The sequence below is a fragment of the Pogona vitticeps genome, chromosome 3, assembly GCF_051106095.1.
Source record: "Pogona vitticeps strain Pit_001003342236 chromosome 3, PviZW2.1, whole genome shotgun sequence".
Taxonomy (NCBI): Eukaryota; Metazoa; Chordata; class Lepidosauria; order Squamata; family Agamidae; genus Pogona; species Pogona vitticeps.
Window position 1 is genome coordinate 205,046,645 of NC_135785.1, and position 18,301 is coordinate 205,064,945.

An 18,301-nucleotide genomic window follows, 5' to 3' on the forward strand; every position below is an offset into this window, starting at 1 on the left:
AGTGTGAAGTCAAAGGTTACCCAGTGAATTTTTTGGCTCATTAGTAACTCAGACCTGATCTCCATAGTCACAGTGGAGATCTCTATATAGAACAGCTCATTGTGTCCTGCACTTCTCTGGAAGGAGTAAATGCCAGATAAAGTAACAAACTAGTTGTTGTGGGCAGACTCAGAAGGGCAGACTCAGAATCACAGAAATACATTGTTGGAAGAAATACCTGTTATCTGTCCAAGTGCAGGAATCTACATGTGACATCTGATAAAAAGCTCCAACAAAGGAGGGTTGACCATCTTACTAGTAGATTATTCAGGAACTCCTTTTGGGTAATTTGAATATATTTTAGAATAAATATAAAATACTACTTTCCAGTACAGTACATAATTGCTTGACTTGCAGTCATTTCTCTGATGGAGGGATGGCTCCATTTTGCTTTCTAGCTGTATTGGAATCGTAAAATGCAATACAGAGATGAGTGTATTCAGTTCATATGCATTTGCCCAAGATGAAACTAATTCTTTGTATGAAACTTGAACTATATCTACAAAACCTTCTATACATGATTCCACAACAAAAAAATTAAAGAATGTAAGAAAATTATTTCAGATTATTTAAATAAAAAGACATACCTAATTTTATTCGTTATCTAGCTAACGTAATTGTGTTGCATTTAAGTCAAACGTTTCTTCCTTCTTTTGCATTTAAGCACTCACCAGCCTCACTTATTTCAATTGATGAAGTCATATATGCTTACAGCTGTGAGAATCAGTAGGACTTGAAAGACCTTGTATTTGGCAAAATGTTGTAAGCAGACCCCACTGTTCTGGAGTCCCAAGTAAAAATTGGTACCAGATGTATAAGGAAAAATAGTTGGGATAGAGAAAAGTATATTGGGAAAGGCAGAAATCTTTGCGGTTATGTTGAATTGTAACTTTTGGTTGGATCTTGATTTCCTCATAGATTTATTTGGTTTTTATTCCACCTTTTTCCAAGGTAGCTAATTTCTTGGATTCAGTGGGACTTACATTTAGTCATGATTTGGTATTGATTCCTCATAACAGCATTTTCATTACTGTCAACACAGCAATTCTGTGCTTTTCCTACTGTTGTAGGAATGAAGATTAAACCCAGCACACCATATATTGTGTAAGGAGTTCAGAAACATTCCTTGAGAGATGATAGACATATGGCTGAAAGTATCTAACTGATTTTCTTTTTGTTTTCAGGTACTCCAGGGGTTACCACTAGCCCTGTGATGGGTGTCCAGACCCCTTCCACAGGCCTTTTGGGTGCAAGGCCTGGTTTGATACCACTCCAGCGACCCCCAGGAATGCCACCACCTCATCTACAACGGTTTCCAATGATGCCACCTCGGCATGTGCCTCCCCATATGATGCACAGAGGCCCACCACCAGGCCCAGGAGGCTTTGGGATGCCTCCACCTCATGGGATGAAAGGCCCTTTCCCACCACCTGGTCACTTTGCAAGGCCTGGTGGAATGCCTGGAGGACCTGATGATAATAGAGATGGAAGGCAGTTCAGGAATGACAGGCAACCATTTACTCCAAATAGAGACCAGGAAAGGTTTGGAAGGAGGTCATTTGGAAATCGGATAGAAAATGAGCGTGAGCGCTATGGTAATCGCAATGACGACAGAGAGCATGAACGCCTTGGTAACCGTGAAAGGAGAGAATGGGGAAGAAGAAGCCCTGAACGTGATAGACACAGAGACCTGGAGGAAAGAAATAGGCGTTTCAGCGGACAAAGAGACAGAGATTCAAGAGATAGGGAATCTCGTAGAGAAAAAGATGAAAATCGGGGAAAAGAAAAACCTGAGTTGACAGACAGGGCAGATGGTGTTAAGAACCATGAATCCCAGAGTGGCAAATTAGAAAACACAGACTCTGTTTCAGAACTGAGTAAAGGGGAATCTAAACCTACAGGTGTAAAACCTGAAGAGTCAGCATCTGAGACTACCTCATCTCGTGAACAACCTGAAAAATCTACTGATTCAGTTGTAGATGCTTCTCACTAGAGACTGGATTTTTGTCAAATGAAAAGTGACATTGAAGTGTAGAGCTTTAGTTGTACAATACGCTGTATATTTGCTTTTGCTATATCACAATTCCTCTATAGTTTATGGGGATATGTAAGCAATTTGATTGCTTCCCTTCTATTTAAAATAGCTACAGAATAACACAAAACAAATGAATAAACCATTACCCATTTTTTGCTGTAACTTTTTAAAAGTTTTGACTTTAAAAAGTTCACAAGTCAGAATTAGAAGTGCTTTCTATTTTTTTTTTTTTAATTTAAGTGAAGGTAACGGTAAAAGATCCTAAAAACAAATAGGGATGTTTTTAATAAACTCTATTTTCATAACAAACTTCAATGTGTGCTATTCTTCCTGCACTGCACAGAAGTGATAAGGATTGTTCAACATCTTAAAGTTTGAACTGTTAATGCTGTACTGCAGTCTAAATTAGACTTTGTTTAAATCCGTTAAACATGTTTGTATAACAGTTGACAGAAGCATAGTATATGTGATAGTTACGTTGATTCTTAAATTTATGCATTTTAATTTACATGACTATGCTAGATTAAAATATAGTAGCTTTTAAGTGTTTTAAAAGGAAATTAATTACTTGCAGTGAAATTGGTTTATTTTCTGCCTCTTTTTTTTCCTGGCCATCAGAGATGCTGTGATAAATGTTGCCCTTGGAACAGTCTGCCTGACAGTGCCAAGGTCTCTGAGAAAGTACATCAGCACACTTTTGTAAATTTAATATTTAAACATTTCCACACTACCTTATAATTTCTTCATCACCAAGAAATGCCATAAGCTTGGAGAAATATTCCAGAGCAAGTGTTTTAAATGGTTGTTCCCAAAATATTATCTTATTGCTTTTGCCAATATCATACTATTTCCAAAAGCTGGTCAAGTACTGTTTATAACATATATTGAAAAATTAGTTCACTTAGCACATTCTAAAATGCAGTCATGATTTAGCAAATATCAGCTAACCAGAACTGTATCTGTTGTTTCCAAATTAACCCTAGGCAAACTAATAATCTCCGCAACAAACAGCAGCACACAAAATATTATCCCATTTTGGTTTTGTATCTCTTAACCTACTGGGCTGATATGCTCCGTACTTCTCTTACTGTTTCTAGTCAGCTGAAGGCAGAGTTTCCCACCCACCAGTTAATTTTTTGAAAGGCAGGATTTGAAGTTTTTACTGCAACAAGAGAATAAAGAAAAATATACTTGTAAAATCAATTTCCACTTGTTAAATTCTGTTTCCCCACCACTGTCAGCAGTAAAATCTGCTGAAAGTTAAATTTTAAAGTGTTTTAGTATCTGTATTTGAAAGGGGATGTCATGTAGACATAAGAGTGTATGTAGCCACTATTTCAAAATCTCAATGTAGGTAACTGAAGCAGCATGCCTGCATTGATACAGTCAAACCAACCCTTCAAAATTCCTTGGAATCAACAGAATTGAAATTTCAAATGACACAAGGTTCATGGGTATTTTACTTAAAGACTACTATAGTTTTATTAGAGTTGAACAGGTATTATAATACTTAATTTTTATTGCCAGTATTCACTACTGCTCTGAAGGACAGCTTGGATGTCCCCTGGAAGTTTATTTAAAATACAGTGTAATGTTTTATTTGAACTCATATATGGCATAAACAGCTTGCTTAAAGGCAAAATGTAGATGGCTCCAGGTAAGATTTTGCCAGTTTGGGTCACAAAAACAGCCTCTACATTCTTCAAGAATTAACAATGCCAAATTGCTCCAAGGCAGCTATGTAAAACAAATGCATTGTGCCTTGTGTGGTAAAAGGTTAAGACCATTTTAAAGTATATTAAAGTTTGTATGGGTATGTTAGACACACACAAATTAGCATTTTAAGCAGCAGCACTGTCCTCTAACTTTTCCAATGTGTGTGATATGACTACTCACTGCTAGCAAAGTGGTTGTGTCAATCCTTACTAAATAAAATTAACAGCTGGAGTAATTACCAACAGCAGTATTGACATGGAAGGAACTCTGCTATGTATGTCTGGCAGCCATCTTTACAAGTATGTAGTTGAGTAACACATTGTTATTGTTGAATAACTCAGAGAAATTATTTAAGCAGTCATCTCTATTTACTTTCTATAGTAGAGATGTGTCTTTGCTCCAACAGGTGTCCTTGTGAAAATGTTATGCAACTTTAGATCACTTAAGTCAAACTTTAGTTGAACTTTCTATGAAATGTAAGCTATCTAGAACCCAGTTTCTATAGGAAGTAAGACAATAGTGTTCTACATAGCTTATTTAAAACAAATCCTTAGATAATCCATAGAATTCCAATTATACTTTCTCTTGAAAAGCAAAGGTACATTTAAGACTCCACTTAAGTTTCCCTACATGTTTATTTCTGGAAATGTATAAGATATGGCAGGAGAATCAGTGACAATTGAATTTGAAGTTTTAGTTTGAGAGATGGAACTTATCTACATGAGCTCTGAAGGACAAGAAGCCAGGGTAGCTTGCCTATTCAGATTAGAAATCCTGTTATGATAACTCATTAAAAATATGGTAACTTAAGAGCCTTCAAGAATAAAGATTGACATAATTAGCTTCATATTTATCACCACCAGGTAATGTTTTTTTGTCCAGATGAGCTCAGCCCAGAGGACTTCACCACTCAAGTAGAAGTTGACTGCTGGCCAGTATCCACATAACGGCAATAACTTATAAATTATGTTTCACAGCCACTTTAATTATAGGTATACAAAATATGACATGTCAGCTTAACTTCCAGATTAAACAAAGCCATAGGATTAAGTGGTTCCTTTTTTTTTCTCTAAGCAAAGAAATATCTGAGAATTCCTCAAGGACAATCCACATGTGGTTTTTCATATACAATGCTTCTCTTGAAGTATCTAAGCCTTAGCCAGTCCAATCACACCACAAGCTAAACGAGCACCAGCATTTCCAGTTTTCAAGCTCTCTTCGTTTCCGCCTTTACCCAGATCATCTTCTTTTGCATGAACCTAAAAGGAGCAGAAGCAACAAATAAGACCAAGGTATTCAGATGAGGAAAATTCCTAACTTATTGGCCACTTTAACTATCTTTTGGTTCTTTGAAACATAACTTTTTAAGGGCCGTTTTAAACAGAATACATTTAAAAATTGTCCAACTACCTTTGTATTGGCTGGCCTTTTATTTGCTGCAACAGTTTATATGTTTAGCACCTCTTGCGGCAATTAATATGGTATCTCAGCTAAGATGCTGGAAAGACTTCTGCACCAACTTGAGCATAAGGGACAGTGAGTATGAAGTGGTTTCCAATCTAATTTCAAGTCAAACAGTTGATTTCACTCTCATGGAGCAAGTGAGTCAGAAGGCAATACACAAATACTACATAACAAGTAGTTTCTCTAACAGCCTGCAGGTTAGTGCAAAAGGTAACCTTTAGAAGAAAAGTAGTTTACTGTGTATTCATACACCCTTCACTGTCACAGCAATCTTGAATTTTTAAACAACCATATTTGGCAGCCTTTCCACTATAGCTGTTTACACTGACAGGGCTCCAAAGTTGCCAGCTTCCCCCAAATCTTCCTGTTGGCCAGTATGAACAGCAATTAGGCTACATGATTTGTTCACAGAAACAACTCCATCTGATGACCAAATGTATAAGCATTCAAGTATAACATACAGAACTGCATCCTACGTTTTAAAATACTGGCTGAAGAGCTTAAAATATTTTAATACTGTGCATATCTTAAAGTGTATTAACAAGGTACCAATCATAGGCAAAAAAATGCAGGGGGAACCATGTTTAAAGATGCTTTAAGCTCACTTTTAGTCACACTGATATCCAACCAATCTGTCTGAAGCAAAGACAACATACACTAGAAGCTTTAGGTCTAAATATCAGCAATTTAGTCTTGAGAAATATAGCCAAACAGCAGGAAAGAAAGTCTCAAAATGTGGGTAAAAGTATTTTCATTCACCTAAAAATAACACATTTCAGTCAACTTATTTTGTGGAACTCAAGGGCTATTAAGAGTCATTTTTGATATCCCATGAAGAAAACCACAAAATAGTTGGTTTAGCATTTTTAAGGCAAAAAAATCCTATTTCTTCACATCTTCAGATTTGCACTTTGGTCTAACTAGATGTTTCTGTTGTCTTTTGATCCTTGAGAGATGCAACTGAGATTTCACAAATAAAATCTCTTCAAAAAATTACTGCCATGATAAATTTTCCAAAAATGTGTGGGGAAGTCAGATTCAAGGGATACTTACCACCATAGTACGTCCAATAACTGAATGTGGCCCCGAGAGAGAAATAACATGGTCCTTTTTTGATACACTTGCCACACCTAATGCATCTGCAGTCACATTTCCAAGATCACCAACATGCCTGTAATACAGTTAATCGACTGCTGTAAAAGCTGGATTTTTCCATTAGTGACTGCTGGATAGGATTTCCTGAGGTACAAGCTATGCAGCTATACTCAAACCTGCAAAGCAACTGGAATTGTCAGTTTTACTTTGATGTCCTTGGTCAAATGTTAAGAATACTGCAGCTAGCTAAAACTGGATTGGTAAGTGTTAGCATAAACCCTAGTTTTCTCACAGCTCCATTTTTCACTTAGCATTTGCCATATTTATACTTAAATAAAACACAAATCTTGTATCCAGCCTGACGGAAAGCAAATCGGCCAGAACAACATCCACCTACAACTAAAAACCATTTAATAGTCTTGCTTTACAAAAATATGCCATCACGTATGAAAAGAAAAAAAAAGATCCCTAATAATGATATTAGCAATTTTTCATTTTTCTGTTTAAGTTGAGCATTTATCATGGTAAAAATGCTGGAATTCTCTACCCATGCAACTCCTACAGCATCTGTTGTTAATAGCAACACAGAGAGATGGATTCATAATTGTACAAATGTCCAGGATGTTCTGAAGAGTTCTGCTGGAGTCCTATTTGTAATTTAGAACTCGCATTAGAAAATTGGTATTTTCAATGTAACTCAAATGTACACATATATTGATGCCTCTAACTGTATGGCTGTATTTTGCTTGTTCTACTAGTGCCTGTATTAACATCTTTATTTTATGCAATGCTAAATAAACTAAATGTAGGACAAATCTCTGTTTTCAAACTGATGTTCACATACACACCTCTTAACACCTTAGTTTGGTAGTCTTCAAAAGATAGGCTTATTTTCCTTAATGTTTCTCACAGGACCTATTCCTGAAAAGTTAGAAGCATTTTTGTATCTTCTACTTTTCAGAACACATGAGTAATTCTTTTTGAATGAGCAGACAGAAGTGCATTGCAAGTATTCACAGCTATGGAATCCACACAGAAGACTAGAAAACAGCTTTCTGTCTACAAGCCCCATAGCCACACCATTCCCACTGATTTTGCTGGAACAGTGTCATAGAATAGTCGTCAGCCATTCCATCCAAACAAATACCCAATAGTGGAGTCTCTACAAGCAAGGCACACTTGATTTTAAAAAGGTTCATAATGGTCTTGAATGGAGAAAAGGTTGGAGGACCAAATGACAGCCGAAATTTAATGCCAGGGAGTAAAGAAAATAAGTTTTATGAGAGTTTCATCATAGGAATAGATGTGCACAAGGTAGAGAAAAAGACAATCTATCAAGATAAGAATTCTCAAGAGTTTACAGACACAATGGCTGAAGTCCTGTTGCTTAGCGTAGTAAAAGAGAATTTAACAAGTTAACTCCTTAAGAATTCAATTGGACTGTTCTATTTACTTACTACCAGTAAGTAGCAGAAAAATGGTATTCAGGGATAATTACTTGATTGTGTTTTCATACGTCTCTACAGAACTTACTGAAGAGATCCAGAAACAACAATAAATAAGAAAGTACATGTGAGGGAAAACAGCATTAATAAATTCTGTCCCTATACATGTGCACTTATAATTCCCTTTTAGATACACCTGCTTAGTGAGATGGTAAAGCAGCATGTCTTTTACTTCTGCTTTGCAAGAGCAACTGCAGTATTCTGCATGAATGGATGCTCAGAAACAGAGAACCAATTTACAGGCTCACTTCTGTCTTTCTTTCAGGAGCTTTATTGTGGTTCCCCACTACAGAGACAGCAGAACCTTCTACCCTCTGGAAGAACAAGGACTAATGACAACTTTTTTTTAAATTGCCCAGTGCAAGACTAAACTAAGTAGATTGCCCCGTTTAATGACGAAACTGCATTACGATGAACTTTTTGTGATCGCAAAATGATGTTTCCTATGCGGGAATTTTGCGTTGCGATGATCGATTCCCTGCTTCGGGAACCGATTCTTCGCAAAACGAGGATTTACAAACAGCTGATCAGCGGTTTCAAAATGGCCAGCGGGTAAACAAAATGGCCCCCCGCTGTTTTCTGGGACGGATTCCTCACTGCACAGGCAGCAAAAATGGCTGCCCTATGGAGGATCTTCGCTATATGGTGAGTTTCAAGCCCTTTGGAACACATTAAACAGGTTCAATGGGTTTTTCTTTTCGCATTATGATGTTTTCGTTCTACAATGATTTCGCTGGAACGAATTAACATAGTAATGCGAGGCACCACTGTACGTTTATTCAGATATGGTCATGCCATCTTCTGGTTGCTGCACAATGGTGGAGGGCGTGGTTTCACTTAACAGGGGCTTATTTTGGGGGTTGGGCTTACATTACGAGCATCCTGAAAAATCGTACACTCGTGCCCCGCTTAATAATTGTCCCACATTATGATGAATCCGCTTTACGACAATGGTCTAAATGGGGGAATTTCGCTTAGTGATGATCGCTTCCCTGCTTCAGGAACCGATTTTCACTTTACAAATATCAACAACAGCTGGTTGTTGGGTTTTCAAAATGGCTGCCGGGTGCTTAAAATGGCTCCCCGCTGTGCTTAGGAACGGATTCCTCACTATACAGGCACCGAAAATGGCCGCCGTATGGAGGATCTTCGCTGAACTGTGAATTTTTACCCCACTGGAATGCATTGAACGGTTTTCAATCCATTTCAATGGGGTTTTTAATTTCGCTTTACGATGTTTTTGCTTAACAGCAATTTTCCCGGAACGGATTATCATCATTAAGCGAGGTACCACTGTACTAGGGCTTATTTTCAGGTTAGGTCTTATTTTCAGGGAAACGCGGTAGTAAGTCACACTAGAGTAGGCCCACTGAAGCAGTAGGGTTTTGATGAATCAACTCCTCTGTAAATTCAATTTATTCAAATGGGCCTACTTTAGTTGCAACTTACTTTATCATAATCATCTTAGAACTGCTGAGCTGGAAGGACACGGAGTCTACGGATAGAGTCCAGCCCCTGTCAAGGAGGCACCGTGTGGAATTGAACTCCCACATAACTAGTGTAAGTTTCATTTGAATTAAAGGAATGTACAGAGGAACTGATTCAGCAAATGTCAATTGATTCAATTAGTCTACTGTAGTGCCATTTATTATATCAAGCAATAGGATTTCAGCTAAAGAATGTCATATATAACTCCCATCTTTATTTGCTAGGTAGCCATGTGACATCAGCATTATTCTCTTCACTGATACCATTGTTACTACTTTTGAAGAGCAAGAAGATTAGCAGAAGGGCAGGAGTAAACAGGTAAAGTATTGCTGCATGCTGTACTTAGGTGGCTTAGATTGAAAAGGGTAAGAGTTTCTATACTAGCCCATTTAAAACGGCACACAGTAAGAAATTGTTCACTTCCTACCTTTCTTCATCATCTGGTCCACCATGTGTTTTGTTCTCAGGATTGAAGTGTGGGCCTGCACTGGTACATCCTGTAACAAATTATTCAGTATCAATTTTCCCCTATGTGTCACATTATGTAAATCAGTCAAAGATGGCACTCAAGAGTCGTATTTACAAGCCACTCACAATGCATAAGGTAAAGATAAAGGTTCCCCTTGACAATTTGTCCAGTTGTGTTCAACTCTAGGGCAGTGCTCATCCCCGTTTCCAAGCCATAGAGCCAGCGCTTTTCCGAAGTCAATCTCCTATGGTCACATGGCCAGTGCGACTTAGACACGGAACACTGTTACCTTCCCACTGAGGTGGTCCCTGTTTATCTACTCGCATTTGCATGCTTTCGAACCGCTAGGTTGACAGGAGCTGGGACAAGCGACGGGCGCTCACTCTGTCACGTGGATTCGACCTTACAGCACAGAGGCTTCTGTGGTTTAACCCACAGCGCCACCATGTCCCTCTCCCACAATGCATGCGTGTGTGTGTGTGCACGTGTGTGTAAAAAACACTCTTTTGACTGTGGAGGTTGTGTACATCTATTTATATTCTTGAATATGGAATGGGGAGTCTGCCACAAGCCCTTTTTCCATTTATAAGTTAAGAAGGACTCTGTGTTTTGTACCCAGCCAAAGCAGTGCACATCATTGCAAAGTGAATTTGAAAAACTGTTTCTACATTGAAGTACTGTATTTTAAGTTTTTTGCATCTTAAGTGGTATCAGAATATTAAATTTTAAACACAAATAAAATGTTACCATTAGTATTGTCTCCAAACTCATGGACATGGAACCCATGCTTCCCTGGAGTCAGTCCTTCAATAGATCCCGAAACACATACCTCACTACCCTGGATTAGAAGACAAACAGAACAAGTTATTCTATAAAAGGTAAGGCAATCTGATCAGTCCAAGCACATTGAGACATAACTGTACCACATCAGAACACAGAGCAGAGAATTAACCTTAACCAAGATAGGTTTAAATGCAGGCCTACAGTAAAAAGCTTGCATTTTCATCCTGGTATATGCAACCTCAAAGCTGCACCAAATAGCATGGGTAGTTGCTTCAAAACCTCTTGTCCATCCAGTGGTCAAAATATGTAAAGCTCCCAAACCCGCAATCACAAGAGATAACGCACATTAGCCAAGATACTATGCATATTTCCCCCCAATACCCTGAGTATAAAGCATGCAGACACTACTGCCACGCACAGAATGCCATCATGTTAGGTGTCTCTAAGTAACTGTTATCATTCTAAGCTGCTTGCAACACAACACACAATGCTGCCAAGTGGTTCAAGTCACACTATGCATTTGTTTCTCAGCTTCCACCATAAGATAAAGATTAAGACCAAAGCAACAGAACTTTGCTGCTTGCTATTGTATTTTAGCAAAACTCAAGTTGCTCTTAACAGTTTGTTTCATTGAAATTATGGCTTGCAAATAAACGTATTCAAAAGCCATTCCCTAATGCAATGATTCAAGTTGGTCTTGTCAACGCCTTTTGTTATGTAAGGCAGAACTCAGTGTATTACTTTATGCTTTTAAGCTGTTACAAAAGAGACATGAATGCCCAGGTTCCCAGCTGTTCACTCCAGACACAGGAACAGTCTTAAGGAAAACTTCAGGGATGACAGTGAAGAAGCCAGATACTGTATAGAAGTCACCCCGATTCTATTCTCTTTTATTTTATTTATTTATTTATTTATTTATTTATTTATTGGATTTTTACCCCACCCCTCTAGACCATGTCTACTCGGGGCGGATTCTGGTCTGTTCATTTCAACAGCTTACTTTTCCAAGTTACTTTTTTTGAACTACAACTCCCAAAATCTCTCAGCCATCCCAGCTATGCTGGCTGGGACATTCACAAAAAATTATCCAGACTGATATGCCAATTATTTTTATGACCATCATGCATAAATCATTTGCAACACCATAATTCAGACAAGACATCAAAGACATATGAAATTTTTTATTTACTTGTGTCTACACTGTCAATCTATAATATTTATACAAGAACCTCATCAGTGTTGACACTCGTTATGCAAGCATTTCAGAAACTTGGGCCAGAATCCTGTTGGTGACTAACATGTGCTTATTCCATAATCTGGCATGTACCTCAACCCCAATACCACCTTTTTACTCATCAATTTGCCAGGACGAGTTGTACAATTTTACATAAGTGCATGTAAATCACTAACAGGATTCTGTGTTTTATTATAGAAAATAATAATAGTAATGGAACCTTATCAAAGAAGACTGGCACATCAAGAGACTTCAAGCAGTAATCATTATCATTCATACTGGAGGAATATTGATCAGCCAAAATGTAACTATTTCTCACATGGGACAGCAATGCAAGAATCTTCATGATCGTAAAGATAGATAACTTGCAATCCTGATGTTGCTGGACTGCAATTCTCATCAGTCCTAGCCAGTATAAGCAATAAAGAAGGCTGCTAGAAATTTCTACCCAACAATACCTAGAAGACCTAAAGCTTCCCTCCCAGATGTACAGAATAAATACATGTTATATGAAAAGTAAAAAGAGTATATTACAGGGATAAGTGTAGATAAAGAACAAGAGATTTTTGTGCTATAATGTTCAAAGCCATCATTTCAACAGAAATGCTTAGGTTAATGTCTTTTAGAAAGAGATTAAAAAACGTATAAATGGGTCCCAGAAAATTAATTTACGACTACATCAAAGCAAGCTCAGACTGCAAAACCGGTTTGCATAGAAGATCGGCATGCAGGGCCCTTCATTACTCTTACTATACCAAGCATGTTAACCGTGTGCCACCATGACTCAGCATTTACTCCCTTTCTTTGGGACATGAAAAAGGAATGCAAGTAAGTTAGCAGCACATTCCTCTACTACTCGATGGAAAAAAGCAGAAACAGATCAGAAGGATATCTAAACAAAACATTTTAATTCAGAGTGGGTGTGACACACTCGGCTTCTTCAAAAGGTTCCAGGGAAGCTTGCAAACCTTCCATCAAAGCAGTCCAAACCTTTTTAATAGTTCAGCTGTCCTGTCGTGGAACCACTTTATGAAACCAGACAAAATTAAGAAAGTGAAAAAGAGGGGAGAGTACTCCTTGTTCCTGAAATGCCAGCTGCGACAGATGGTGATCAATTTTTTTCCTTTTCACATCGCTCTGCAAAGTTATTTTCCCTTCTTCGCCTGCTTTTAAAACAAACAAACCAACCTTACTTTTCGGGGGTAGTGGTTTTGCTTTCGGGCATGCTAAAAGTTCATTTTGCCAAGGGTCCAAGGCTACCTTTTAGCTAATCGCAGCCCTAGCCCGATTAGTCTCTAGAAGACTCACGAAAAGGTTTGACACTTGAACAAAGGGGGAAAAGTGGGTCAAGGGCACAGTCGTTCACCCAAAGAAGTTGCAGCAATTAATCCCGATTATTCAGTAGCATCTAAGGCTCTGTGTGTGTCCACGCAAGTTCACCCGAGAGTAAGCCCCACTGAAAATGGCTATAGTGGGAACATGCAGCGGTGAGCTGTAAACAAATGGGTTGCAATTAAATAAAATAAATAAATTTTATGTTAAATTAAATGCTCTCTGGGGCTAGTCAGCCAGCGTCCCCCCCCCCCCGCGTTTCTTAACCCTGGCACACAGATGTCAGCAGAAGGGCCGAGCAAGCTCTCCCGCGGTGCAGCCCTGAGGTCAAGGACCCGAGCCGCCCCTCCACACCCACTGCCTCCAACATCCCTCCCCCCCCCCGGTCCCTTCAGAGAAAGACGCAGCGCCCTCGGCCGCCCCAGCCTTGCCTTCTGCTCGAAATGAATGACCCCCTTCACTTGACTCCCGGAGGTCGGGTCAGGGACCAGGACGCAAATCGCTTTCTGCACCGCCATCGTTTTCTGCGCCGCCATGTTTCGCCACTCAATAGCAACCACAGCTCGCCACCCACCAGCTACCCTCGCCCTCCAAGCGCTTGCGCAAACCTTGCCACTCGCCTCATCCACTTTTATAGCCCTCGGTGGTAGTCCTCCTACCAATCGGCACGCTCGCCGGTGCTTCTGTGCCCGCCTTCATCGGGCGGCGCGGCCTACCGAGAGGCTGAAACGTTTAGGCTTTTACCAACCAGAGGAAGGGAAAGCTTGCGCTCCCTCTCCCTTTCTCCTGGGCCAATTTTGAAAGGCGTAGGTTTCTCGGTGTGTAGATGCCCCCCCTCAGACAAAGGCAAAAACTAAAAGATAAAATAAAAATTTAAAACAAATCGTGTGTGTGTGCTTTTTGGTTTAATTTCAGTGTTTTCCGTCTGGATCTTCCAAGCCAATTGCCCTTCGGGGTTGTTTTCACTTTAGACCTTAACCCACGCAAGACTGGCCTTAAATACAGTACTGTACTCTTAACCAAGCAGCTTATCTATCGCTATTCAGGGCGGGACTTACTCTCAGCCGCCTGAGGATCAATTCCCTAATAGCTATTAAAAATGAACTCGGGGTGGGTCGAAGGAAGTTTAAAAATTGTCATTTACGCTTGTGCGTCAGGAATTGCGACGAGGTGTTCCTTCATTGCCTTTTACATACTAGTGTGTGTAAAATCACGTTTAAGCGTAACCCGGCAGGCAACTCGTTACATAAGGAGTGGTGCTATTAATATGGATTTTTTAATATTAGTTGTATGGCTGCCTATGGGGTGCTGAAGATTGATAAGAGAACGATATAAAGTTCAGGGGGAAAATTCATCTCGAAGGGCCTCCAAAATTTCTCTTTAAAGGATGAGTTTAAATGTAACGCGAAGACGGCGGTAGGTAACGAGACACAATCCTGCGAGACCGGCTTCAACCTTTCCCTCAGTAAAAATCACATCAAAGTGTTACAAACGACTCGTGATTCTTAGGTGATTTGTATGTAGCTCTTTACTTCCAAGACCTATCAGGTGGACAAATTAAAAGCAAGTTTTTCCCCTCCCTTTCTTCGTGGCATGATAACGAGTTATAGTCTGCCTTTCACAGTTTTTTGGGATAATTCTCTTTCTGGAAAAGTGGCTGGCTAGTGCGTCCCCTGATCTGAACAGGTTCTGTGACCTGAGCATGCCTCCCTATTCCTGTTCTGCGGGGGGATGAAGTTCCACTGGCCAGCACCCTCTCTCACATACTAAACACAGTTTTTACAAGTTTTTAAAGACACAGAAGCTATACTGCTATTAGTATTTCCAAATCAAAAATTTGCAGTACTTATTTGACACTATCAAACTCTGTGTGTGTGTGTGAATTTACCCGTGACAACTGCAGCTTCGTTTGTACTGATAGGTGGCTGGCTTATGTGTTGAAACGATTAGAAAGACAAGAAGAGATTAACTATGAAAGCATAGAATTGTCTGGGCCAGCATTCTGCTCTCCACATGTAGCCAGCCACAGGTTTCTTGGAAAGCTCAGAAAAGAACATGAGGGCAATAGTCCATTTCTTCTGTTAATTCCCCTGCTATTAACAGAGGTGGAGAATGCAGCCTCTAGTATTGGTGGATATATGTTGCAATCATGAATGGTAGCCATTGATAGCTTTATTCTCTTTATTCACTTGTATAACTCTCTTTTAAAGTTACCCAACTGGGAAACCATCACTACATCTAACATTCCATTGTTAGATCATGTGTTTCTCAACTTAATGTTTGAATGCATTTGAAATCACCTGCATATGGTTTGTTTATGAATGTCTTAATTCCTATGCCACAGGCAACAGCCCTCTTACACAGCCTATTCTATGTTTTTCTCAGGACTTCCGGAAGACATCTAATTTTAATTGCAATCCTTTTTCACTGGAGGATGAGAATCCTAACTATGTATGTGTGTTTTTACTATGATCTTGGTGCTAGTTTTATTAGGTATGTACTGATTTTTCTCCTGGGTGTGAAGGATTAATACACAAATCTAGGTGTGCTGATCAGAGGATTGCTGTAGAATCTAGGATATATATGACAGTAGTTATACATTTGCTTCACTACACCTCAAAGCCAGCTCATAGTTCTGATGCCACTAACCAGTGTACTATTCTTCTTCCCATGTTTATGTTTGTTTGTATATACACACATATGTCACATACACCGATCAACAGAGATACCACCAGCCATCTGATGAAATGAGGATGTGACTGCAATGGCATCCTTTAGTCTCGAGAGATTATGCTAGCGTGCTCTGAATAGAGGTCTTGGAACAGTGTCTAGTGTGGCTGAGAAGGCCAATTCAAGAGTGACAATGAAAACAAATACACACTGAAAACAAATACAATCTGCCCCCTGTCCAGCTCCCTGATTTTGCTGGTTTCAGGACTGCCTCTTTGCCTCAGCCTGATGAACATGTGCCTCTTCAAATTGGGAGAGGCCATGCTGCACCGCCAGCCTCCAGGCTGAACACTCAGATGTCAAGGTTTCCCATCTCTTGAGGTCCATTCCTAAGGCCTTCAGATCCTGCTTGCAGATATCCTTGTAACGCAGCTGTGGTCTCCCTCTGGGGCGCTTTCCATGCATTAATTATCCATACAGGAGATCTTTTGGAATCCGACCATCAGCCACTCTCACAACATGACCAAGCCAACGTAGACGTTGCTGTTTCAGTAATGTATACATGCTAAAAATTTGAGCTCGTTCTCGGACTACTGTATTTGGAACTTTGTCCTGCCAGGTGATATCAAAATGTGTCAGAGACAGTGCATATGGAATGTGTTCAGGTTCCTCTCCTGCCATGCATAAAAGCTCCAGGACTCATTGTAGTACAGGAATGTACTTAGGGTGTGACTGCACAGCAAGAAAAATGCAAAGTGATCCTTTCTGAGATAACACCTAGCAAGTTAAGTTTCCCCAGGTGAATTTACTTTTGTGGACCACACAGGAGTCAGCAGAAAAGCAGAGGAATTGCCAATCTGAATTTGTTAGCACTTTTAAAAGGAAGCTGTACTACAGGCATCCAGATTTGCAGGAGGCAAGGTAGCTGTAGAACTACAGTGGTGGCACAAAACCATTTGGGGGGGGGGGGGGGATGAACAATTTCCAAACATAGCAGTGCTTGTTTGAGGGGAACTGATGACCTACAAGTGCCTTTTTGTTTCCTCTCTCCCCACCTTAAACTAGGAAGCTGGGAGAGCCAGCTTCTAGTTGCCCATTGCATTGGCTGAAGTGATCACACTGCCTGAACCAACATGAATGTGTTCAGTTCTGAAAAACATTGAAGCCCCAGCCACAGAGGGAAAAATAACAGACTGAAATGTGTGTGGGGGGGACTCTGGGTTGATTCACATTGACTTTTACATCAAGTAGTCAACTGAAAAATAATACAAATCAGACCATCCCTATCCAAGAGCATTACCCACAGTACTGGTTAATGTGGTCATATCCTAAGTATTAGTCTACAAATATTTATGCTGCAGCAAATTTTGCCAGTTCCAAATGTCACAAGATTATAATCATATCCACACTTTCTTGGAGGAAGATCTATTAAACCTAGTGGAGCGTATTTCTCGGTAGATATGTATGTATAAGATTGCACCATAGCATGGCTACATTTTAGGAATGTAGAAGCTTTGCTGTAACACAACTGTTTTTCAAAGTGCCATACTAATGTAAACCCTACCTTCTGGGTGCTCTAATTTGGAAGACTCCTATATGGAACTCAGTGGAATGTCTGATTGCAGAAGGAAACTGAGATTTAACCCCTCACTGTTTCTTTATCCCATCTTACCATATTTCCCCCATGCTTGTTTGGTTGATCCCTACTAGCTACTGGTCATTACTCCTCAAACATACACCATTTCCCTCCACTACATATTTCCTGAAGCAGCTATCTAGCTTATCTATTTATTTGGAGCATTATTGCAACTGAAGTGGACAGAAGATGAGCAGAAGGCTAGTATAAGGGGTGCTCTGGGCAATTTCCCAATACGAACCTCATCATGAAGAAAATCAGAGATACAGTCACCTTTTCTATTTAATAATCTCAGTGATGATGTTATCAAAAAAGAGGACCTTGATAAAGAGAGTTGTCAGCCTTTTTGAAATGACAAGTAGAGTGACTGTGCACATTATGCAGATCAGGAAAAGAACTGAAGAAAAGAGATAAAGAGGCATTTTGCAAAGCTCAAACACAGTTAAAGAAAATACTGTTTAAAATAATGGAGTTATAAGCAAAGCCTTTTCTTTGGGGCATCAAGCATTTGGAAATATCGAGTGTACCATCATTTATGTAATATCAGACAGTTTATGAATTCTACTTTGGGTTTGCATTTTGTCAGTGCTTTTTGCTTTTTTGTGATGTGGGATTTTCAGAAGAGGCCACCTTATGAGTTTAAGATCGACAGATTTATGTATTAAAGGCAACAGTGGCTACGTGAAAGAGATTTTGAAGAGAATATCATCTCAAATGCTGTTGAGGAGCTAGTCATTCCATTAATTAAAACCAGGTTTCCGGATTGCCCTTATGAAACAACACATTTATTAGTTGTATCAATCACATGTGAATCCCAGCTGAAAACATTAAACGG

The 18,301-nt window shown here is 39.5% G+C and overlaps 2 protein-coding genes across 4 annotated transcripts in view; one reads left to right on the forward strand and one right to left on the reverse strand.

Moving 5' to 3' along the window:
* The window catches only part of SCAF4 (SR-related CTD associated factor 4), a 79,208-nt gene extending 72,044 nt beyond the window's left edge, over positions 1-7,164 (forward strand). For all 3 annotated transcript variants that reach the window (XM_020796235.3, XM_078388938.1, XM_020796236.3), the window contains one exon: positions 1,224-7,164. In XM_020796235.3, the coding sequence (XP_020651894.3) occupies positions 1,224-2,032 (809 nt within the window). In that variant the 3' untranslated portion in view covers positions 2,033-7,164. The remainder of the gene's footprint in view (positions 1-1,223) is intronic.
* SOD1 (superoxide dismutase 1) lies at positions 4,755-13,803 on the reverse strand. The gene is made up of 5 exons (XM_020796237.3): positions 13,592-13,803; positions 10,559-10,649; positions 9,770-9,839; positions 6,308-6,425; positions 4,755-5,049 (listed from the first exon to the last, which is right to left on the reverse strand). The coding sequence occupies exons 1-5, from the start codon at positions 13,694-13,696 to the stop codon at positions 4,939-4,941; spliced, it is 495 nt and encodes a 164-aa protein (XP_020651896.1). The 5' UTR covers positions 13,697-13,803; the 3' UTR covers positions 4,755-4,938.
* Positions 13,804-18,301: the final 4,498 nt, after the last annotated feature.